Raw genomic sequence first — 25,184 nt, 5'->3', positions numbered from 1 at the left:
ATGGCGGCAGTTTCAGTGGTAAAGGCGGGGCCTCGAAAGATACTGATAACGGGAGTGAGTAGAGGCTTGGGAAGAGCATTGGCCTTGGAGATGGCGAAGAGGGGTCACATAATAATAGGATGCGCACGGACACAAGACAAACTCAACTCACTTCAAGCTGAGCTCTCATCGTCAGATAACAGTTCATCTTCTTCCTCCTTCGAGCACCTTCTTATGAAAGTTGATGTGGTTTGTGCATTTTCCTTACCCCTTTTCAGTTATTTAGTTCCTTTTTTCTGTTTTTACTCATGCAATGGACATGCTTAGCTCTCTCTCTCTCTCTCTCTCTCTGAAATTTTGTAATGAGTGTGTTCTGGTGTAATGGTCAAATCCTGCAGAAATCAGATAACAGCGTGGAAGAGTTGGCGCGGATTGTGATGGAAAGGAAGGGAGTACCAGACATCATAGGTATTCTAATTTTCATAAGCTTGTCTCTGCTTTTGTTTTGATGCAATTCCGAAACCTTGGGTAGCTGGGTTCGGTATATGCTTTAGTCTGGATTTTTCTCACTTCTCACTTCAAAATCCTTCTTCCGTTTCTCGTGTCATGCCATTTCTTGGAACCTTGGTCTTCAAAGGAAGCTGCCAGACCATAAGAATGCTGAAACTGCCTCTCGGAATTAATTGCTAGAGGATGTCTTGTAACATCCTTTTGTGACTGAAACTCGTGTTTGGTCCCCCTGACCCTGGTCCGTCCATTATAATCCTCTTTCTTTCCCCGTAGTTTCTTGATGTAAATAACTTCTTCCCCCCACCCCTATATGGAATGAGCTAAATGAATCCTGTTCCACTGATTTTCTAGTGCCAGAAATGTCAACTCAGGATCTATGATTGTGAGAATTTCACAAACATTTTAATGTTGGCTGCCAACCCGAGACAACCCTCTCATCAGTGTAAGACAAGCTCAATACGGAAGGTGTTTGGTTGTACACTGTGTACATGAAAGTAAAAACTTATCAAATACTCTGGCTCCAATGACATGAAAGGACATGAAAGTTTTCCTTTTATGTTTCTTATGCATAGCAGACAGGATTCACTATTTACTTTTTTCAATCATGCCATCCTCTTGACCTTGGTTCCCTCTTGTCTTGATACCCCGACCATTAGTTGCTGGCTTAGGTCCAAATTTTCTTTTGGTTATCTTGTATCTGATGTTTATCATTGTCACAAAGGCTAATCTATTACTACTTTTGTTCAGAAAACAAATGATTTTGGATCTTTGTGGTTGAGCTTTATCTATTAGGTTTATCTTTGTCAAACAGTAAAGTTTTCTCCCATCAAATGTATGCCCTGCATTTGTTTAAGAACAGACCTAGTGGCAGGCATTCTTTAACTTCATAAAATCATGTATTCTTTCAAATCAAATAAGTCCAATATCTATTAGAAATATTTGTAAATTCGTTTTTTGATGAATAATATTTGGAAATTCTTCATTGCTGCTGAAGTTCTCCCCTCTCTGTATGTTTTAATCCCCTTCTAGAACCCTTTCTACTTGTGAATTACCCTGCCCCACTACCACCAAAAAAAAAAAAAAAAACAGTGAACAGCATTTCTCCCTCATCCTCTCTATCTCCACAAAACACTATCTGCTTATCCTCCAGGATGCTATGGACATGTGAACCCCACATAAGCCCATCTTGAAGGTCCACTTCCACCTTGTCCTTGACCACCACACCCAAATTCATAGAATTTACAGCCCCTTTAAAAACTGTATGGATGAAAAGTCCACTGAATTAATCAGCACAAAATCCCGGAAGTCCCTGTTTGTATGGGGTCTTGTCTTTCCAATGTTTTAGTGGGATTTGTTATTCTACCTATCTTTCTTCTTTATCCTAACTAAGTTGTCTGTCATTAATCACATACATACACAAACACAATCCAGTGATATGACTGGTGGATCATGTTGTAAATTTCTCTCAAATTGGTGTGAAACTTACTCCAAACATAAAGTTTTCCATATTTTTTGTTTCCAGTATTAACCCACTGGAAGTTAGAAAGTCGGAATGTTTATATCTTAAATCCCAAGTAAAAAACTTGTGTTGTCACATTAAAACTTTGTGTGCATTTTATCCCATAATCACTTAATTATATACAGAGCTAATAAGTCCATTTCGTTCTCTTTAGATTAATTGTTGTTTATTTCAAAACCAGGTGCCACTTGTATGTGGAACTGAAGCAAATTTAGTTGTCAGTAAACAATGCAGGGACCATTAATAAAAACAACAAGATCTGGGAAGTTCCAGAAGAAGAGTTCGATACTGTCGTAGATACTAACATAAAGGGGACAGCAAACATGCTACGTCACTTCCTGCCTCTTATGCTTGAAAGAAAACAAGGAATTATAGTCAACTTGTCATCAGGTTGGGGAAGATCTGCAGCTGCACAGGTACTGAGGGTTTATTATCAGATAATGGTTTCTTGGTCTTCAAAATGTACTTTATTGGCAGGAAAAATATTTAGATAATGGAACCTAATTACATTTCAACAGGTTGCACCTTATTGTGCTTCAAAATGGGCAGTTGAAGGTTTGACTAAATCTGTTGCAAAAGAATTGCCTGATGGAATGGCAATTGTTGCCCTTAGCCCTGGTGTGGTGAACACTGACATGCTTGTTTCTTGCTTTGGCAGTTCAGCTTCCTTGTACCAGACACCTGAAGCATGGTAGTTGTTTTTCTTTCTTCTTACAATTTATATCATTTTCTGCATCTTGTTTGTGAGTTTAAGAGAGATAAGTACATAGGTGTATCTAGGGGCCATTACTTTGTGTAATGAAAAAATCTCGGACTGACATCCATGAGAAAGCATGTTCGAGTCTGAGGGCAGCCACTTTGTATGGGAAAAAAATGCCAAAGGCCCAGTCTAGCCCTCCCAAGACCCCAGATTTATCTGCTATAGTATTCCAAAAGGATGCATACACACAAGGTCTTTTTTATGTATCTCTAGTTATGTTCTACTAAGAATAGCAATCCTGCTTTGCAGGGCCTTAAAATCATTTATATTTCTTGGTTGGTGTAACTATTTGGTCTTTCTATATGAGGAAGTTCTTTTCATTGTTTGTTTAGCTTCTCTAACTAAATGATATTTTCTTATACTAGAATTGCTGTTTCTAGTGCTTCAACTTATGCTGTTAGTCTTGCCTTGGTCGTGACTGTGCTTCACTTGTACATAATCTACCGGTGTTATTTGAATTGGAATGGCCAGTAGAAAACTAAGTTCTAGCAGTGAAAGATTTTGTAGTATGAGATGAAGGAAGAAGGTTTTGGGGTGATTGAAATGAATTAACCTACTACCTGTCCCTTCTTATATTCATTGTAAGGTCAGTACAATTAGCATACAGCAACATGTTCATAACAATGTCATTACATCTGGTCATCTCCAACACTCACCCTCAGGCTGGGGCATAGACATGATACATGATTTGTTCAGAGTATTTAACTGAGATTTCCGTACATTTCTGTGGGAATATTAGCATGTTTTGTCTTCACAAATGGTGCACAGATCTCCTTGCAAGTAACCTTATGTCCTTCTCTTTGATCAGTTCTCAGCCTCTGTGTTATTCAACTTCTGCATCTAACTAAATAGATCATACTGGATTATACAAATTGGCTTTCTTCTACTGCTTCTGCAATATCCTAGTAAGTGAGAAATAAATTAACTTGCCAACCAACCTTTGGAATCTACTCATGTCTAAAATCACTTCACCACTCCTATTATCCAACTTTATGTTGGATCTAGGTGTATTGGAAGGTCTGGAGGCAAGTTTCACAGTTTCCACAAATCAAGTAAATACTTGTGTTTAGATGCAAACAACCCATCCTTGGCTTGTTCCACTTATATCCTCAACAAATATTTCAAAAGACCTAAGAACTTAAAAGACAAGAGGTTTCTGTTTTGATTGACAATGGGATTTCACTTAATTTTGCCACCCATTCTCTAGCCAAACAATTAGGCCTTGCAGTGCATCCCATCAGCACATTTTCAGTCCATGCAGCCAACTGTAATCAACTCAGCTGTAGTGGGCTTTGTAAAACTATTGGACTGAAGATCCAGGGAACCTCTTTTTGTGTTTTTGTGTAGACTTGCACCCATTTAACTTTTCAGGGGAAGATATCATTTTGGGGGTTCAGTGGCTCCTTCAAATGGGCTTGGTGTTGTGTGATTGGGCCAAGGACTTGAGCCCCAACAGGCCTAGGGGGCGTCTACCAAGGCCTTCCTTAAGTACTGCCAATTCATGAGTATCCACACCATGGTGCATTTGGGTTTGCTCACACTCAAGCCTATGCTGTCCTCACTGCCCAACAGTACTATCACACAGGAAGATTTGGCCCAACTCCAGTAGTTGTTAGTTGTTACAGCAGTATAGTGATGTCTTCCTAGAACCAGCAACTCTCCCACCCAAGAGAGCCCATGTCCACAGAATAGAACTTCAGCCTGGGGCAGCACCTACTAATGTCCACTAGAGATGGCAATTTGACCCATCCCCATGGGGCTCCATCCCGCCCCACCCCGGTTGTGGCAGGTATTTTAATAATTGATCGGGGTCAAGCCCACTCAATGCATTCCCCTCCTAAAAATTCATCCGGTAAATGATGAGAATAAAAGGGGGGATGATCAGTTTATGGCTAATGTCTTTGCTTGAGGACAAGCAAAAGCTTAAGTGTGGGGGTATTTGATGAGTACATAATTTACATACAATTTATAAGGATTTATGCATGATTTTTATGACGCTTTGTTTGAGTTTCACCCCATTTCAGTTTAATTTCAGGGGAAACCAACTCAGGAGAAAGAAGGCATAAAACAAAAAGAAAAGAGCCAAATTTGAGGTAATTTAGCCCAGCTAGAACCATGGCCCAGCCGAGAGAACAAGAGAGGTTCACTCGGCCCATGCAGCCCATGCTACACTCTTTGGGAGAACCCAAAGAGAGAGCCTAGCAAGAAAGCCAATTCGGCCCAGCAAAGAGGAGGCCCGTTTCAGCTCAAGAGCAGCCTAAATTGCAGCCCAAATTTTAACCAAGGTGCAACCCAAAGTGCAGCCCAAGAAGAGTTAGGGGCAGCAACTTCTAGAGAGTTCAAGAGAAAGGGGCAGCAAATTCTAGAAGTTTCAAGAGAGGCTAGAGGTGGCAGCTTCTAGACTCCTTGAAAGCCTATTTAAGGAGGTCTCTTGGAGGGGAATGGTGTTCAATGGCCGAAGTTCAAGTCTTCTTGGTCTCTTGGGTTCGAAATTCAAGGAGAAGAGAAGAGAGATAGCTAGGCGCAAGAGAGGAGATGAGGAGATCCAAGCATTCCAAGAAGAGAAGAAGGTGAATTCGATGGAGGAGAAGCTTTTGAGAGATCTAGGTCACACTCTTACTTAATTTTTGCATACTTTGTGTACGAATTCAGCTAAAGATTATGTAATTTCTCCATCTATCTTTCTTTCTTGCTGTAATGGAAGTTTGATTGTTGTAAATTCAATTCTGTAATTAGTTTTCTTAAATCATTCGAATAGATCATATTCAACTTTGAGTTTCTTGATTAGAATATTAATTGTAGAATTGATCAGTCGAATTGCCATCTTACAAATTCAGATCTGAAATTTCAGATCTATAATTTGTAATGTTTGAATTGATTGAGAGAGAATTCAGACATTCATCATCCAGTATTGGCCGATCTGTTCTAGACTCTTGAAAATTCTAGAGTGTTTGAGAAAGACTCTAGAATTTCAGATCTACTACTCAAGAACTGAATTGAATGCAAGATTAGAGATAACTTGCACAATTCAGTTAGTGATCATTCAATCTGAATTGATGCCCTTGAAATGTTTGATCTAATGCATGCATGAATGATTAGATTCTTGATAGAGATATAAGAATCATCATTCATGCATAAGATGAACATGCGCTTGAAAGAGGCTGTTCATTGCCTTGGGGTTTCACCAAACTAAGGCTGAATCAAATTCTATTCGAATGATTTAGAGAGCTAATTGCTGAATCATTTCTAGGTATTTTTAGCTTATCCTCTCAACTTGAATACAAGGTGTTTGAGCCAATAATTACCACTGGACTTCCTTGTAGAGTCAAACCGGATGTTCCAACTTCTAGAAGATTGCTTAAGTCCATATATGGATCTATTTAATTTACATACCATGTGTTCTTGACCCGCAGCTATGAAACCTTGCGGTTGCTACATATAGATATCTTCACTAAGATCTCCATTCAGGAATGTAGTTTTGACATCCATTTGCCAAATCTCGTAGTCATGGTATGCTACTATAGTTAGCAGGATCCTAATGGATTTAAGCATGGCCACAGGCGAAAAGGTTTCCTAATAATCGATGCCCTCTTTCTGAGTATACCCTTTTGCCACCAGACAAGCTTTGTAGGTCTCAACCTTGCCATCGGGACCCTTCTTCCTCTTATAAATCCATTTGCAACCAATTGCTTTTACCCCGGGGGGCGGATGTACTAGAGTCCAGACTCCATTGGCCTCCATTGAGTCCATCTCAACTCTCATGGCATCTACCCACTTCAAGGAATCTATGTCCAACATAGCTTCTGTATAAGTCACGGGATCCTCCTCACAAGTCAGCTTCCACCAGGTAACTATCCTGGTCATAGCCAAAACGGACTAGAGGCCTGGATACCCGGGTAGATCTTCTAGGTTGGTCATTACTTGGAACTTGTGGGACATCTCCCACTGGCCCTGAGCTCTCCTCATCAAGAACAACTTCTTGACGATGATTGTTCAGGATATAATCTTTCTCCAAGAAATGGGAATTTCGACTACAGAACACCTTCTGTTCTCTTGGGTCATAGAATAGGTAACCCACAGAGCCTTTGGGGTAACCTACGAAAAGGCAACGATTGGTATTGGATTCCAATTTGTCCGCATTCGTTCTTTTAACGTGTGTTGGACAACCCCAAATCTTCAAGTGTCTGACATTTGGTTTCTTACCGGTCTAAAGTTCGTATGGAGTATTCGGAACCGATTTGGTTGGAACCCGATTCACTATGTATATCGCAGTCTCTAATGCAAAACCCCAAAAGGATGTGGGCAACTCCGAGTGTACAAAAAGTGACCGGACCATATCCAATAAGGTCCTATTCCTCCTCTCTGAAACACCGTTTAACTGTGGTGTAGCAGGAGGAGTCAACTGTGATACTATCCCGTTGACCTTCAAGTAGTCCCTGAATTCGTCAGAGAGATACTCGCCACCTCGATTTGATCGAAGGGTCTTAATTTCTCTCCCTAACTGTTTCTTGACCTCTTGTCTGAACTCCTTGAAATTTTCAAAGGATTTGGACTTGTGTCTCATTAGGTACACGTAACAATACCGAGAATAATCATCGGTGAATGTAATGAAATACACGTACTGGTTACGAGTCCTAACACTCAGGGGACCACATACATCAGTATGTATAAGGTCAACCGTGCCTGTACATCTTTCTGGCTTACCGTTAAATGGTCGTTTCGTCATCTTACCCTGAAGGCAAGGTTCACAAGTGGGAAGATCTTCTACAGTTAGAAAATCCAAAGGACCATCCTTTACCAATCTTGTGATACGATCTATATTAATATGGCCAAGTCGGTAATGCCACAGGTACGTGGGATTAACTGTATCATGGATTCTTTTTTTGGGGATATCAACCGACGTAGTTTCGGCTATGTTAGTTTCCAGAGAAGGATGGAGAACATAGAGACCATTCTCAAGTTCTCCGTATGCGATGAATTTGTTATTTCTTTTAATAGTAATTGCATTACCAAAAAGAATAAAATATCCATCCACACACAATTTTGAAACAGAAATCAAAATTCTTCTCAAATTTTGTACATAAAGACAATCTTTCAATACAATTGATCATTCTCTGAAAATTAACTCTACGATTCCTATAGCCGTAGTTGCAACACTTGCAGAACTCCCCAAGTAAAGATTTACTTCTCCGTCACTCAGTCTTCTGCTTATCCTGAACCCCTGCAGTGAGTTACACGCATGAGTCGATGCCCCGGAGTCAATACACCAGGAAGCAGAATTTACCAACAAATTGGTTTCTATGACACAGGATTCGAAATTACCTTTCTTGGATTCCAGGTACTAAGGACAGTTCCTCTTCCAGTTGCCGGTCTGTTTGCAGAAGTGACAAGCATCCGATGCTCTGTCCTTCTTTTGCTTCTTGGACTTGGTGGCTTTCTTCTGGGGCTTCTTCTTTGCTTTCATCTTTTTTTTGCCTGACTTGCTAGTTTCAACAAGCATACCAAGAGGCTCATCCTTCTTAATCAGTTCTTCAGCCCTCTGCAACATATTGCTGACTTCCTAAATGCTGACATTCAGCTTGTTTATGTTGTAATTAATGATGAACGGATTGAAGGAAGGAGGCAAAGAATTCAGGATGGCGTCTACCTTAGTGACATTGTCCAGCCCGGATCCAAGAGCCCCAAGTTCATTGATGTAGCCCATCATCTGAAGACAATGGTCATGAACCTGCTGGCCCTTGGACATCTTTGTGATCATGAACCGTTTCAAGACCTTTTGCCGAGTAGAACGATTATGCTCTTCGTACATTGTCTTTAGACTGTCCAATATGTCATTGGCAAGATCGATTTGATCGAACTGCCTCTGTATTGGATGTCCAGGGAGGCAATGATATAGCACCGGGCCAGGGAAATTTTTTCTTCCCACTCAAGGTATTCCCTCCTACGGGCCTCAGAAGCCCTATCTCCCGGACGCTCCGGGGTAGGATTCTTTGCTACATTGTCCAATTTTTCAGACGTTAGGACCAACATAAGATTACGATACCAGTCAACATAGTTTGGGCCCTTTAGTTTGTTGTCGTTCAACAGTTTAGCAAATTATCCGTTTGCCATTTCTGATAAAAAGCAAACATTAGTCCACAACCTAATTTGATTCATGTTATCTACATAGATATGGCTTTTAATCTATGTTCCATTTCCATTTATTCATTTCTGAGATTTCCCTCCTATCTCAGTAACAGAGACTACGAATTATGTTTCTGGAAATGTGGGAAATCACATAGGGTGCATGGAGCCAACTGTTTCAGCTGCATAACCCCACCACCTTTCTGTGAATGATCATATCCACTCATCGTATGAGCTTTCCCTTTGGTCTCTGTCAGACAAGGTTCATTGCCATTTTAGGTTAAACTTTTCTGTCCAGTGAGTGCTCACCCATCATATTCGTGAACACCAAAGTACCGTGAGAGAGTTCCATTTTCTGGTAAGCCCCTCCCACATCGGTCTACGACGCCCCTATCATCTTATGAAACACTCCGACAGATCCAACAACAAATGGATAGCCCAATTTTATGGTGTGTTTCCTTATTACTGAAGGACCCATCTTCATACTAATGATGGAAGGCCTTTAGAGAGTTCATCATATGAATCTCCCTATCACATGCACCCATATTTCAGAAGGGAACAAAAGTTACGCCCTAGTTTAATTTAGGTCAAACCAAAGTGGCTCCCACTGACTTTCATAAAGTTAGATTTTTGGTGGGCCCTAAACGGCTAGGGTTCCGCACGTATCTTGTTCAGGGTGTGGGGCCCACCACTGAGGGATGTCATCCAATGACCCATAGGGACACCATGGCAATGATGTGCATTCAGCCATGGTGTGCGCAAGAGCCACTATCGTATCTGCATGGGCTAAGTACTTATGGCCCATGTACGTTGCACATCACACATACATCACATGCAAGGATAGAATTGATCCAATCAATTAATATCTGTAAAGCCCATTATTAAAGCCCAATTTAAACCATAATATTACTGATTATTATTATCTAGGTATATGGGCTGAATAGCAGTTAATAGTTCGACCCAGCTTTTCTGCAATTAGTGGGCTTTTGCAGTTTTAACTCTTTAAAACTGGGCCTTACAGGTGTGGGCCGAATTAAATCTCATAATTAACCATCAATCCCTTGACCCAAAAGTGGGAAATTAGGGCTGACATCAGCCTTCACCGAACCACAGATTCGGTCCAACCAGTTTGGACCAATCTGGTTCGAATGGGTCTAGGGTTTGATTTTTAATTAAAGAATTAATTCAAGAAACGATCTGAAATTAAATTTACTGATTAAAGAATAAACAAGAACCAGTAACAGGGTTGTTCGCACATCTCAAACCTACAAAACAAATGTTAGATCACAGTTTGCAGTTTCATAAATTGCAAGTCGCAGATAACGATTTTCCCATCTACGAAATCTTCTTCTCGAGCGCATGCAACTTCGGTCTTGAATAAAATAAAATAGAAAAGCCCTAATTTTCTATTAATATTACATTAGATCGAATACCTATACATTCAGTCTAAAAATTAAAAAAAATTAATTCAGACCAAAATGAATAGAACTGCGAAATCGCAGATTTCCTGCGCCATTAAAGAATTCGATCTCCTTTGTACGAACAACCCATAAATCAAGAAAATAATAAAGAACAATTCTAAATATATTCCATATTTATAAAAATTAATTTCAGATCATTCGCTTTGTAACTGGGAACCAATTTCCCAGAAAAAACCCTAATCTGCGCAAATCGGGTAGAACACCTTCTGCCCATTTGTGCAGGTTCAGATCTAGTCTATTTCGGTTCAAGATTTGGACGTGGCTCTAATACCACTGAAGGGATGAGAGATCCATCATATGGATGGCCGAACCTTGCAGGAAGGTAGGGCGAAATTTCAAAAATTTCTCTCTTCCACCTGGGAATCACATTCCCTGTTTTAGAAAATCTGCATTTTCAAGGATCAATCTTGAACCAAGAATCGAACCAGATCTGAAACCAAGATGTAGGAGAGGGATATACCTGATACGAAGAAACAGTATCCTCCAATGAAGGTGTTCACGCCCAAAGAAGTCTCCAAAGACTGCTCCCATTGAAGATGACACAGTGCAGGGTGGAGTAGAATCAACAGTGTTATTCCCAAGAACCGAATCCTTCAACAATAATTCGATGGAGGCTGTGAGCACGACTTTAGATCAACCTTTCTCCAAAGACTAATATCAAGAACTATTCTTGATCGCTCCTACAAAACTGGAGATCGAATTGGCAGTAGGCGGCAACTGGAGGAGAACGTAGGGAGAAGATGGCGCAGTCACACTGTTGCTGTCTTCTCTCTGTGTGATCTGAGATTTGATCTCTGGGATTTTAGGATGAACTTAATGGTTCACCCCCTCCTTTTTATAGACTTAAAGAGATAAGCTCCTAATCCCATTAGGATTTTCCTGATTCAAATCCTTATTTGAATCTGGACTCTCTTCAAGTGATAAGGATAAATCCTTATCTTGTCTGTAGATTAGATCAGTTCTCTCCTAATCTCATTAGGAGGTTTCTAGATCCAAATCTGTATTTAGATCTAGACTCTCTGAGTGGATAGGGATAACTCCCTATCCTATCTACTGATCCAATCCCATATCCGCCCCTCTTTAATTAGTCTAACTAAACCAGTTCGAAATGGGCTTTAGGCCCAATAAGTCTTATGTGCTCAGTGGCCTTCCAAACTGCTGCCCAGTTGGGGTTCTTTGTATGGTGTGGGACCCAAACATTGATCTACACATCAGCCACATGGATTTAGCCTAGCCTCTGTTATAAGGCCTGGCCGAATTCATTGTTATGGGCAGTGAACCCCTGAGCCCATCACCATGGGCTCTTAACGGGCCCAACACTTACACTAAGTAGTCCTTGGGCCAAGCCACCTTATAAAAACCTAGGGACTGTGGACAGATGCAAGATTAGCCTATTAGGTATTACCCTCAATGGTTTTACACTTAACCTCTCAGCCCATAATGATCAAACACTGCCCGACAAAAGAGGACCTCTCCCTCGGTTGCAAGGAACAGTGCTGCACTCTCTACTTAGATGGATCCCGAGAATTAAAACATTTTGCAAACATTTTGAAACCATAATATATATATGTATATTCGTATATAAATATATTTTGCAAAACAAATTTCAACGATTGAAATTGGCTATCGGTAGTCTTGGTTTCCATCAGAGAGAGTGCATCCCCGATCATTACCTTTGTCCGACAAAGGGGTTGATCCTGTCACTATGATCACCCACTCAGATGAATTCTCAGATTGTCCCAACATACCCAGGTTTTGACCCCGTCTAAGGATCTCACTGATTGGCATATCAAAGATAGCCCAATACGACACCTAGTGCAGTATCATAATCTAGTCTAGGGGTCAGGTGTAACTTTCCAGTTTTGCCCATCAATCTCCAAGGTCCAGGGCAATACTGGAAATCTGGTCCGGTTCAGGGTTTCAAGTAAACCTACACTGCATGTACCTCGGGTCTCACCCTAGCAACTGAGACAGGCTACCCCAACACTTGGCGGCACATCAGTGTCAGCCTTGGCAGGATAAATCTCCCCAGACTTATCCAACGGCTGTGAACATTCTAAACTAACACGAGTCTCATATGTGTCCAGTTTAAGGGTATTACACAGAAACACACCATAATAACATGAATCAAATATGTACTTTATTCATTTACAGTAAATGTCATAATGTACATCAATCTGATTGGAGCTAAGGGCATACACTATCTAACATTAAGTTCTTTGGTTGTGTTTGTTTTGTTCATGATATGAGTCATTCCCGGTGCAAGTTTGATCCTAAATCAGTTAAGTGTGTAATCATTGGTTTCTCTCTAGTCCAAAAAGGCTATAGATGCTTTGATGCTCTCTTTGGAAAGGAATATGTCTCTAAGGATGTTACCTTTTTGGAATCCTCTTTCTTTTTTCAGTCATCCCGCCCTTTGCTTCAGGAGGAGAATGCAAGTGAAAATTGGACTCCCTTCTGCCTTCCTGTTCCTACCTTTATTCCTCCCTCTCTTCCTACCTTTATTCCTTCTCCACCTCCTGTGTATCGACCTCGGTCCTGGTAGTAGTTTTTCATCAAGCACAGTAAGAGGTTGGCTTCTGAAGCAGAATGCCCATCACAATCTGATTCCCTAGACTCAAGTAATCTTGAACCTCCTAAAATCCTATTATTGATTCTGACATTGATCTTCTTATTGCCATTCGAAAAGGGAAGAGGACATGTAGCAAGTATCCTATCACTAACTTTGTGTCTTATGGTGCTCTCTCACTTTCCTGTTATGCCTATATTTCTGCTGTCTCTTATGTTTCCACCCCCTGTAGTGTTACAGAGGCAATGCATTGCCCCCATTGGAAGGAAGCTATGAACCAAGAAATGGAGGCCCTAATAAAGAACCAGACTTTGGAGGTTGTTCCTTGCCCTAAAGATATGATTCCTATTGGGTGTAAGTGGGTTTATACTGTTAACCACAAGGCAAATCGCTCAATTAAAAGATACAATGCTTGGCTTATAGCCAAAGGATACACTCAGACTTATGGCATTGATTATCTAAAAACCTTTGCTCTAGTTGCTAAAATGAACTCTATTTGTGTGATCATGTCTCTTGCCGCTCATTACTCGTGGCCTTTATATCAAATGGATGTAAAGAATGCCTTCCTTAATGAGGACTTACAAGAGGAAGTGTATATGGACTTACCACATGGGGTAAGTTTCCTTAACAGTGATGGAAAAGTGTGCCGCTTGAAGAAGTTTTTGTATGGGCTAAAACAGTTTCCAAGAGCATGGTTTGGCAGTTTTAGGAATGCCATCTTAAAGATTGGCTTTTTTCAATCTTAGGTTGACTACACCTTATTTATTAGAAGAGTTGATGGTAGAGTAACAATTTTGATAATATATGTTGATGACATTGTTGTGACAAGTGATAATATCACAGGTATCTCTCAGTTAAAGTCATTCCTTGCTTCTGAATTTGAGATTAAGGACCTTGGTGATCTCCTATACTTTCTTGGCATTGAAGTTGCAAGGTCCAAGAAGGGGATTTTTCTGTCACAAAGGAAATATGTACTTGATTTGCTTCATGAGGTTGGGAAATTAGGGTGTAAGCCTATAGAAACTCCAATTGATCCCAACCACAAGTTGAACTCTACTGAAGGAGAAGTTCTTCTAGACAGGGGGGTATATATCAAAGATTGGTGGGACGCCTTCTGTATCTTTGTTTGACTAGACCTAACATTTCTTATGCTATTGGAGTGGTTAGCCAATATATGCATGAACCCAGGACATCTCATATGCAGGCCGTTAACAAAATTTTAGCCTACCTAAAAGGATGCCTTGGCAAAGGGATGTTGTATTCCAATCACAGCCATCTAAAGATTGAGGCTTACACAGATGTTGATCGGGTAGGGTCCATCGATGATAGAAGATCTAAATCCGGTTATTGTGCCTCAGTTGGAGGCAATGTGGTTTCTTTGAAAAATAAGAAGCAATCTATGGTTACTCGTTCTAGTGCTGAGGCAGAGTACAGGGCAATGGCTCATAGAGTGTCTAAACTACTCTAGTTGAAGACCTTATTGATTGAGATGGGCATCCAAGCAGATGTTCCAATGAAATTATATTGTGACAATCAAGCAGCTATAAATATTGATCACAATTCTGTCCAACATGATCGTACAATGTTTATTGAGGTGGATAGACACTTTATTAGAGAAAGAATTGCTAGCAAAGAGATTTGCCTTCATTTTGTAAGGTCAGAAGACCAACTAGCTGATTGCCTCACTAAATGTGTTCACCATCCAAAGTTTGCTAAGAACCTTGCCAAACTGGCATGATTGGCATATATGCTCAGTTTGAGGGGGAGTGTTGAGAATGATTAGATAGGGGTGTTTTTGGTCTTTTTCTCCTTTCTTATACTCTTTCAGTATTTGGGCACCCAGATAGGGGCCTTAAATTACTATTTTTTTCAATTATTAAGTGAAGTTTTGAGGGTGTGAACAGTGAACAACACAACTCTCGACACATTGCTTTCTTTTTCCTCTTCCTCTTCTTCTTCTTCTTCTTCTTCTTCTTCTTCTTCTCTTCTCTTCTTTCTTTCTGTCTCTTGAAACCCTAGTTTCTGCAACTTTCTTTAAGGGGCATTTAGTGGTGCCGCAGCTCCTGGGGGGTCATTCAGGGGTGCTTCACACCTATAAGAGGCTGACAGCCCATTATTATTAGTGTCGCATGGTACAAGACTATGTGAACCAATGTGGGATATGTCAACTGTAGAGAACATTGATGTGGGCCCCACAGCTGTGGTCCCACTCTGTCCGTAGGGTAGAATGTATCTAGTCACAGTTGTGGTCAATTTGTTATTCTGTTATTCTTAGTTGCTATTTATTTTTCAGTTTTATATTGTTTGTTATGTGTTAGCAGTTATGATGTAAACACCAAGGGCAAATATGTCCTTTCATGTAACTAGCATAACATATATATATTAAATTAAAGTGGCGGCGGTAGAATATTGACATTCTGTTCTTCTCAAAATCTGTGTTCTACTGCTCTCATCACTCTTTCTTCTACTTCTTCTTCACTTTCTCTTCTCATCGAATCTGAAATTTCTTAGTGATCAAGACTGATAGTAGTCTTGAACACCTACATGGTATCAGAGCCAAGTTAGGGTTTCTTATGTGAACCTAATACCAGTCGACCACATGAGAATCTCCTAGGACTGGAAGCTGAAAAGGAGGAGTTCGCAGACTGATTCTTAGAGATCGCCAGAGGTGCTAGCAGCTATTGGAAACTTGCTAGGGTTGCAGAGTGGTGGTGGTCAGGAAGGATCAAAGAAGACTAGGGTTCGGGTAACCCTAGAAGGCATCGAACAATTTTTTCTTGTAAGTTGTTTACTTTCTAAGAGAAGTTCTATCAGAGAAGATAGGTTGGACCTATCTGGAGGGGAAGGCCGAACCATTCTAGGTTTTTTCTCTCTTCGATTCACTAGGGTTTTACAGCAAACCCTGGACTGAACTGTCTCAACTGTGTTTCTCTCTACTCTAGGGTTTGAAAGTGATCTTGTGGCAAGCCCTAGTGTTTGACTGAACTCTGTGATCTACCTAGAGCTACCCTTAAGTTTATTAGTAGGTCTGATCAGATTCTAGGGTCTCTTATTAACCCTACTGCAAGCCTATCTTTACAGTTCTGTTTGGGTTGTGCAACTGAATTGCTTACTTAAGGACTGATTAAGCCCTACTGCAAGCATATCACATTTTTTTAAGCTGTTCTCAGAGTCTTTAGGGGTTAGAGCTCTACGGACAGCTACTGCTGTGTTGGCTAGTTGGTTTCAGATCAGAATTATCTCAGTTTTGTGCACATACACTGAGAATACAGATCAAGCCTATACTGTTTTGATTGAGATTGGTAGTTCAAGTGCTGTTTTGAGACTTGACAGAAATGGAGTTTAAAAATCAAGCAGAAGGCAGTCTTGGGAACATCAGTTATGGTAGTGTTTCTGAGATGGGTGGTCAAATTACGACCGTAAAGTTTGATGGATCAAACTATTTGGAATGGGCCCAATCAGCCATGATGGCTATTGGTGGAAGAGGTAAATTAGGGTACCTCTTGGGAGACATGAAAGAACCTCCCAAGGGAGACCCAACATATACCAAGTGGATGCAAGAAAACTACTTGGTTATGACATGGCTGTGTAATTCTATGCAGCCTCATATTAGCCGGAATTATTTGTGGGCAAAGACAGCTAAGGAGATATGGGATGTTATGAAAGAAACTTATTCCCAACCCCTTAATGTTGCTAGAGCATATGAATTGAAATGTGAAGTGAAAAATCTTAGACAAGGAGAGAGACCGGTTTCAGTATATTTCTCTACCTTGCAGTCCCTGTGGCGTGAGATTGATCACTTAGAGACTCTTGAGTGGGAGAGTCCCAGAGATGCACAGATATATAGAAAGCAAATTGAGACAAACCGGGTATTTGAGTTTCTGGCAGGCTTAAATTCAGATTATGATATTGTCCGGCAACAGATTTTGACTAGAGACAGTGTGACTCTCTCTCAGGCATACTCATTTGTACACAGTGAAGGGACCAGAATGAAGGTTATGATGCAACCTCAGCCACCCACACCAGCCTTTGTAGCGGTTACACCCAAATCAGGGGGTGATTCAGAGAAGGACAGGAGGAAGGAAGACAAGAAGGATGTGGTATGTGAACATTGTAAGAAGCCCAAACATACAAAAGAGACATGTTGGAAACTGCATCCTCACTTGGTTCCTGCGAAGTTGAGAAACAAGAAGGGCACTGCTCGTGAACATTGATTCAACATCCTCATCTGGCACAAAAGGAACATCTTTGGAGACCTTAGCTGCAGTTCGGGCTGCCCTAATACAGCTAGAAAAGGAAGTTGGAAATTCAGCTCAGCCACCGCAGCCTCCATCAGCCCCTGCCACATCTGCCTTCGCCCATTCAGGTACTCGAGCTTCAGCCTATCATGCCTCAACTCCAGGTACTACTAAACCTTGTTGGGTAATAGACTCAGGTGCATCTGATCACATGACTAGCTTGCCTTCATTGTTTACTACTTACCATTTGTCTTCTGGTAGGGATAAGGTATCTATTGTTGATGGTTCCCTGGTTCCTATTTCTGGGAAGGGTGACATCAAGCTTTCAGATACTATCTCCCTGTCATCTGTCTTGCATGTTCCTAAGCTTGATACTAACCTTCTTTCAGTCAGTAGTATTACCAAGCATATGAACTACTCAGTAACCTTCTTCCCTGACCGATGTGTTTTTCAGGACTTGGAGACGCAGAAGGTGTCAGTAGTATTACCAAGCATATGAACTGCTCGGGGAGCGGTTTTGTCAGGGAGAGTCAGTTGAGAAGATGTCTTTTGTTTCTCAGAGTGCGAGTCTGGTTATGCTTTGGCATAACCGATTAGGTCATTTGTCTTTTCGATCTTTACAGAGTCTGTTTCCTGCTTTATTTGAGTCTATTGAGTTGTCTCAGTTACAGTGTGAAAGTTGTGAGTTTGCTAAGCATTGTAGAAAGCCTTATTTATTGAGTAATAAAAGGAGTGATAATTCTTTTGATATTGTGCATACTGACGTTTGGGGGCCTTATCATATCCCTTCCATGGGTGGGTACAGATATTTTTTGTTATTTGTTGATGACCATACCCGTTTTTCTTGGGTTTATCTCATGCGTTCACGAGATGAGGTACCTTCCCTGACCCAAAATTTTCACCAAATGATCATAACCCAGTTTGATGCCAAGATCAAAGTTCTCAGATCTGATAACGCAAAGGAATACTTTGCTAAATCATTGACATCTTATCTTCTTCATCATGGGGTTATCCACCAGAGCTCTTGCCCTTATACACTTTAGCATAATGGAGTTGCCGAAAGGAAGAATAGGCACATTTTGGAAGTGGCTAGAAGCCTCATGTTTACTTCCTATGTTCCTATTCGCTTCTGGGATGATGCTATCCTCACGGCGGTATACCTTATTAATCAAGTTCCTTCCAGGGTCCTTGATATGCGATCTCCTTTTTCCCTCCTACACCCACGTGAGGACTTGTTTTCTATTCCTCTTAAGACATTCGGTTGTACTTGCTTTGTTCAGCTTCTCGGATCCCATCACTCCAAGTTCGAACCCAAAGCCTCCAAATGCATCTTCCTTGGTTATGCACAAACTCAAAAGGGTTATTGCTGCTATGATCCTGTCTCCGGGAGGAAGTTTGTCTCCATGGATGTCACTTTCTTTGAGGGGACACCCTATTATCCTTGGGTTTCCCCTCAGGGGGAGAGCAATGAGAGTGGGGGTTTGAGTTCTTGTCTTCAGGGGGAGAGCAGTGAGAGTGGGGCAGTTCCTTTACCTATTCCATTGGGTGATGAGAGCTGCAATGGTGAGGGTAGTCAGAGAGATCAGGAGTTGAGGGAGAGCTGCAATGGTGAGGGTGGTCAGAGTGATCAGGAGTTGCGGGTTTATCACAGGCGGTGCAGGCAGGTTGATCATGATCATCAGCAGTCTAGGCCAGCTCCAATCTCATCTGCAGCTCCAGGTCCAGATACTACAGTCCCAGAGCCCACAGAGACTTCCCCTACAGATGATCTTGACCTTCCGATTGTAGTCCGTAAAGGGAAACGACATTGTACCACATCCACAGCCCACTGTATTTCCCATTTTTTATCCTATGATCGCCTATCTCCTACCTACAGGTCCTACCTTAGCTCCATTTCCAATGTCCCTATTCCAAGAACAGTGCAAGAAGCCCTATCCGTCCCTGAATAGAAAGATGCAATGCAAGTTGAGATGGATGCCTTGTTGAAAAACAACACCTGGGAGGTAGTTGATTTGCCCAAAGGAAAGAAACCAGTTGGATGCAGATGGGTATTTACGGTGAAGCATAATCCAGATGGATCTATTGAGAGGTATAAAGCTCGGTTAGTTGCAAAAGGGTTTACACAGACTTATGGCATAGATTACTTGGAGACCTTTGCACCGGTAGCCAAGATGACTACTATTCGAGTCCTATTGTCCCTTGCAGCAAGTCACACTTGGCCTTTATACCAAATGGACATGAAAAATGCCTTTCTAAATGAAGATCTGCAGGAAGAAGTTTACATGCGTTTGCCTCTTGGATTCTATGATGCAGAAATAGGTAAGAAGGTCTGCCGGCTCAACAAGGCTTTGTATGGTTTGAAACAGTCACCTAGGGCTTGGTTCGATAGATTCAAACTAGCTCTTGTGAAATTTGGTTATGTACAAGCCTAGTCAGATCATATCCTATTCATCAAGAGGGTGGAGTCCTCTTTGACACTACTGGCAGTATATGTTGATGATATTGTGGTCACAGGGAATGATAGCCATAAGATTGAGTCTCTTAAACAGCTTCTTCATCAAGAATTTGAGGTGAAGGACCTTAGTGTACTCCGGTATTTTTTGGGTATTGAGGTTGCTAGATCCAAACAGGGGATCTTTATTTCTCAGAGGAAATATGTCCTAGACCTGTTGGCAAAAACTAGAAAATTAGGTCTCAAGCCTGCAGATACACCAATTGAACAGAACCACAGGATTAGTGCCGAGAGTGGGGAGCTTCTTGAAGACAAAGTTATGTTCCAGCAATTGGTAGGAAAGCTCCTATATCTCTGCCTCACTCGGCCAGATATTACTTATGCTGTTAGTGTTGTCAGTCAGTACATGCATTCTCCTAAAACCACACATCTTCTTGCGGCAGAAAGAATCTTAGCCTACTTGAAGAGATGCCCAGGTAGGGGTATACTATTCAAGAACAACAATCACATGAAGGTGGAGGTCTATACGGATGTTGATTGGGCTGGGAGTATTGATGACAGAAGATCTACCTCAGGATATTGTGCCCTTGTGGGAGGAAATCTTGTCTCTTGGAGAAGTAAGAAACAAAGTGTTGTTTCCCGGTCAAGTGCTGAAGCAGAATACAGGTCCATGGCCAACGGAGTGGCTGAAATCCTATGGCTAAGATCTCTACTTGAGGAGTTGGGTATTGAGTATGAGAAGCCCCTGATGCTGTATTGTGATAATCAAGCCGCCATTAATATAGCACATAATCCAGTACAGCATGACAGAACCAAACACATTGAAGTTGACCGCCACTTTGTACGAGAGAGGGTCTCATCTCAAGAAGTATGCCTCCCTTACATCACATCCAGTATGCAACTAGCAGACATTCTCACTAAAGCCGTATCAAGAAAGAAGATAGAAGCAGATCTATCCAAGTTGGGAATGATGAACATATACTCCCAACTTGAGGGGGAGTGTAGAGAACATTGATGTGGGCCCCACAGCTGTGGTCCCACTCTGTTCGTAGGGTAGAATGTATCTAGTCACAGCTGTGGTCAATTTGTTATTCTGTTATTCCTAGTTGCTATTTATTTTTCAGTTTTATATTGTTTGTTATGTGTTAGCAGTTATGATGTAAACACCAAGGGCAGATATGTCCTTTCATGTAACTAGCATAACATATATATATATTAAATTAAAGTGGCGGCGGCAGAATATTGACATTCTGTTCTTCTCCTCAAAATCTGTGTTCTACTGCTCTCTCATCACTCTTTCTTCTACTTCTTCTTCACTTTCTCTTCTCATTGAATCTGAAACTTCTTAGTGATCAAGACTGATAGCAGTCTTGAACACCTACATCAACAACAAAATATAGCACTCAGTCATCAGCGGGTTTACTTCAGCCCCTCTCCATTTTTGAGAAAATATGGGATGATGTTACCATGGATTTCATTACTAAGTAGCTAAATCAGTGGAAAAGTCTGTTATACTGGTGGTAGTGAACCGCCTGAGCAAATATGCCCATATATTACCTTACCTCACCCTTATACAGTAGCACTAGTGGTCCAAGTTTATGTGCAAAATGTTTCTAAGCTCCATGACACCCACTTCTATGCTAACTAACCATGACCCATTGTTTATGAGTCAGTTCTGGGCAGAATACTTTAAGGCACAGGAAGTCACACTTTTGCATTCTACGAGCTACAACCCTCAAATGGATGGGAAATTGGTGGTCATTAATTGGTGTTTGGAAACATATTTAAGATGCTTCATTGGGAATAGGTCGAATCAATGGACTTCTTGGATATCATGGGCTGAGTATTGGTACACTACCACCTTTTTGAGTCCACTTGTATTACACCATTTGTAGCAGTTTATGGTAGGGCTCTCCCAGCACTCGTACCTTATGGAAAGGATCATCATCAGTGGCAAAAGTTGATGCACTGAAGATGCACTTACACAGGGCACAGCAATGAATGAAGTCTGGTTACAACAAGAAACACCGAGAGCTAGAGTTTAGTGTGGGACAGTTTGTCTATTTGAAGCTAAGGCCCTACCATCAGACATCCTTGGCTCAATGAGTATGGAAGAAACTCACCCCATGATTTTTTGGCCTATTCTAGATTATAGAAAGGTTGGGACAGGTAGCTTACAGGTTGGCTTTACCCCCTTCTAAATTGCATCCCATATTTCATGTCTCTACTGAAACCATGTGTAGCCAACCCAGCAGAGGTACACCACTTCTTCCCCAGTTTACAAATGATGGGGAGCTGGTAGTTGAACCACATTACATCCAAGACTTGAGGTGGGTCAAGGTTGGAGGTAAATTTGTTAAGCAAGCCTTGGTTTCTTGGAAGAATTTATCTGTGGAAGATGCCACGTGGGAGGATTATAGCCAGTTGCAACACATTAACCTTGAGGACAAGGTTTTCTCAAGGGGGCCAGACTTGATAAAGTCCAGCATGAAGAACCCCAGCTCCAGTCCATGCCCATGCTCAGCCAGTTCAAGGTTCGGAAAAATCAAACCATGTTCAGTATAGAAAACCGCCTATCAGGTATGTCTATGCGAGGAAGCCACATCAGCCAGGCGTAGTTCACACTATAACTGAAGCATGCAATGAGCATGACTCCACCTGATGTATTAGAAGGCTATAAGTAGCCAGTTTGAGATCTGAATAACAGAAGAGATGTCAAAAGTTCTCTCTCTCTGTTTGTCTGTAAATTTCATTTCAATATGTTTGGGCTCCCTCGAAGCATCTCCAGTTTTTAATTGATTGTTGGTTCAGATCAGGTTTTATCAGTTTTAAGGCGGGAGAGGGGGATGGTGTTGCTCTTCTTCAATATGCAGATGATACTCTATTTTCAGAGACAACACAGATGAATATGGAAACCAATCGTATGATTCTGACTTGGTTTGAAGCAGTTGGAAGTCTGAAAATTAATTTGCACAAGAGTGAATTATCGGTGGTAGGGGGAGACACAGGCTTAGACCACCTGGCTGATTGTGTGGGTTGCCAGAGGTAAACTGCCTACAAGACATTTGGGAATGCCTCTAGGAGAAAACTGCACCTCAAAGAAAATTTGGGAACTAATGGTGGAGAGGATAGACAGGAGACTAGCTTCATGGAAGGTATGATATTTATCCAAGGAAGGAAACTTGACATTAATCAAGAGCATTCTGTCCTCCCTTCCAACATACTACTTTCCATGTTCCCGATACTAGAATACACAGCCAAATAATGGAAAAGAAATGAGAGATTTTATATGGAAAGGTTGGAAGAAAGAGTTCAAACTGCATCTGGTTGAGTGAAGTCAAGTGTGCAAAGCAAGGCAGGCTGGTGGTTTGGGGGTGATGAATGTAAGGAAATTTAAGTTCCCATGCATAGGAAAATGGTTATGGAAACGGAATGAATAGCATAATATGCTGTGGAGAAAAACTATTTTTGATAAGTAGGGCCTGCCCAAAAAAAACCAAAAAACTGAACCAAACCAAGGAAACCAAACTGGAAAATCTGGTTAATGATATTTTCAAAAACCGGTGGTACCGGTTCAGTTTCGGTTAACCCAAAAGAAAAACCAGTAGTTAACCGTACCAACCGGTATATATTTATATATTTTCAATATATATGTTTTATTATCTATATACAATATGTAAATTTATAAGCATTATATATATAAATATAAATATATATTATATTTATAATTATCTATTTATAATATATTATATTACATATATCTATAGTATTTATATGATACATTTATATATAATATATATTGTAAATATAAAAAACCAAGAAACCGAAGAACTGAACCAATCAACTGGTTAACCGATTGATTTCAGTTCATAGTTTTTCAAAAACCGGTGGCACTGGTTCAGTTTCAAAAAAGAGCCCACGGTTTGGTTAACCCCTATTGAAAAGTACGGTGCTACTAACTTGAATTGGGTACCAGCTGAGACAAACTTGGCATGTGGGTGTGCAGTTTGGAGGGGATGACACAAGAATAAAGTTTTACATGACTTGTGTGGAGACCAACCCCTTAAAGAGATCTTCCCCTGATAGCTGAAATACTCTTTCAGGAAGGAAACTCAAGTGAGTGGTGCCCTGTTTTTAGAAGGAATTTGATTGACTGGGAGGTAAGGCAGTGGATGGAGCTGATGCAACAAATTAGTACCATCACTCCAGATCTGACAAGAGGAGACAAGAGAGTTTGGAGGCCAGGACAAGTCAGAAATGTTCACAGTTGGATCATTCTACAACAAATTAGACAAGGCTGATGTGGAAAATTTTCCAGAGTGTATGGAATACTGTTGCTCCTCTCAAAGTGGTTTTTTTATGTGGATTGCAACGTTGGGAAAGTGCTTATCAGCAGACCGTATAGTTGAAAATCTGTTGAAAGTCTTTTGGGGTATATTGTTTTCTTGGGTAGGATCACACGTTATAGGGGCAAACCGTATAGTTCTTCTTTTGATTCAAGCTCTCTTTTTGTAACCATGAATACAAGATAGAAATGTACAGAAAAGACATAGACTATTCACAGTTTCTTGCTGTGTAGGAGTTGATCTTTTTGCGTTATTTTAATTCAATACTTTACCTTCTCTCAAAAAAAAACTAAAAAAAAAGATCATAAAGACATTATTGGCAAAAGATTCAGTGTCTCAATTGCACTGTCCAAAACTTGAGGCTTCTAATATCATCAATCTTCTGTCCAATTTCCCCAAAAAAGTAGCTTGGGTGGATAACCAAGTATTTACTATGTTTTATGATTTATTCAAGAATTTTTTTTTTGATAAATTTTATTCGAGAAAAATTTTCATAGACAGTATGCAGAAGGTTTAGAAAATAATGCATATGATAATCTGTTTGGTTAGCATTAGACCATCTCTGTATATTTGGATTTTTTTAGACTAAGCCACCTACTTTTGGGATCTACTGTTGGGTGGGCTTGTACCATTGCTTGACCTTGTTTCACCTCAATTTTCTTTCAAGATTTTCTAATTCTGCAGTTATTGGTTCTGCCCCTAAGCACATTAAGTACTATTTATCTAACAATTTTGAGAAATTTGGCTTCTATCCTCTGGTCAGGGCTCCAAAGGCAGCTACAATGATACTCAACCTTACAATGGCAGATAATGGGGCTTCTCTCTCAGTTTGATGACAGCAAATGATCAACATCTCTAAAGTTGTATCCATACATGTACAACTAATGCAGGTTTAGTGATAGGCTGAGGTTTCCATTCAATGCAAATCATGACTATAGGTTGTGAGATACCCTTTCTTGTGAAGACAAATTATCTTTTCTTATACAATTCTTCTTCTCTATAGTTACTAAAGAGGCAGCTGCCAAGCTTATCTTACAATTGCAGATGACAGTGGCATCTCATGGTTACTAATTTGCAGATGCATGCTTATATGATATCTTCACTATATAATGCCAAAATTTGCAATTGGCCTCATGTCAATATGATCACCAATATCTTTTGTAAGATGTATAAAACGCAATTGATATATTTTTTTTCAATTTGTTAA

At 40.7% G+C, this 25,184-nt stretch overlaps 1 protein-coding gene across 2 annotated transcripts; it reads left to right on the top strand.

Annotated features, from left to right (window-relative positions):
- On the top strand, positions 1–25,184 carry LOC104610175 (NAD(P)-binding Rossmann-fold superfamily protein). Of its 2 annotated transcripts, XR_016076409.1 has the most exons (6): positions 1–228; positions 378–447; positions 2,231–2,424; positions 2,527–2,699; positions 4,793–5,375; positions 24,741–25,184. XR_016076409.1 is itself a non-coding variant. In XM_010276675.3 (5 exons), the coding sequence occupies exons 1-5, from the start codon at positions 1–3 to the stop codon at positions 24,808–24,810; spliced, it is 735 nt and encodes a 244-aa protein (XP_010274977.1). In that variant the 3' UTR covers positions 24,811–25,184. The 2 variants fall into 2 exon arrangements, 1 of the variants encoding a protein (XP_010274977.1); XM_010276675.3 differs by lacking the exon at positions 4,793–5,375.

Source organism: Nelumbo nucifera, chromosome 5 (assembly GCF_055504915.1).
Source record: "Nelumbo nucifera cultivar China Antique chromosome 5, China Antique-T2T, whole genome shotgun sequence".
Lineage (NCBI taxonomy): Eukaryota > Viridiplantae > Streptophyta > Magnoliopsida > Proteales > Nelumbonaceae > Nelumbo > Nelumbo nucifera.
This window is presented reverse-complemented; position numbering and strand designations above follow the sequence as displayed.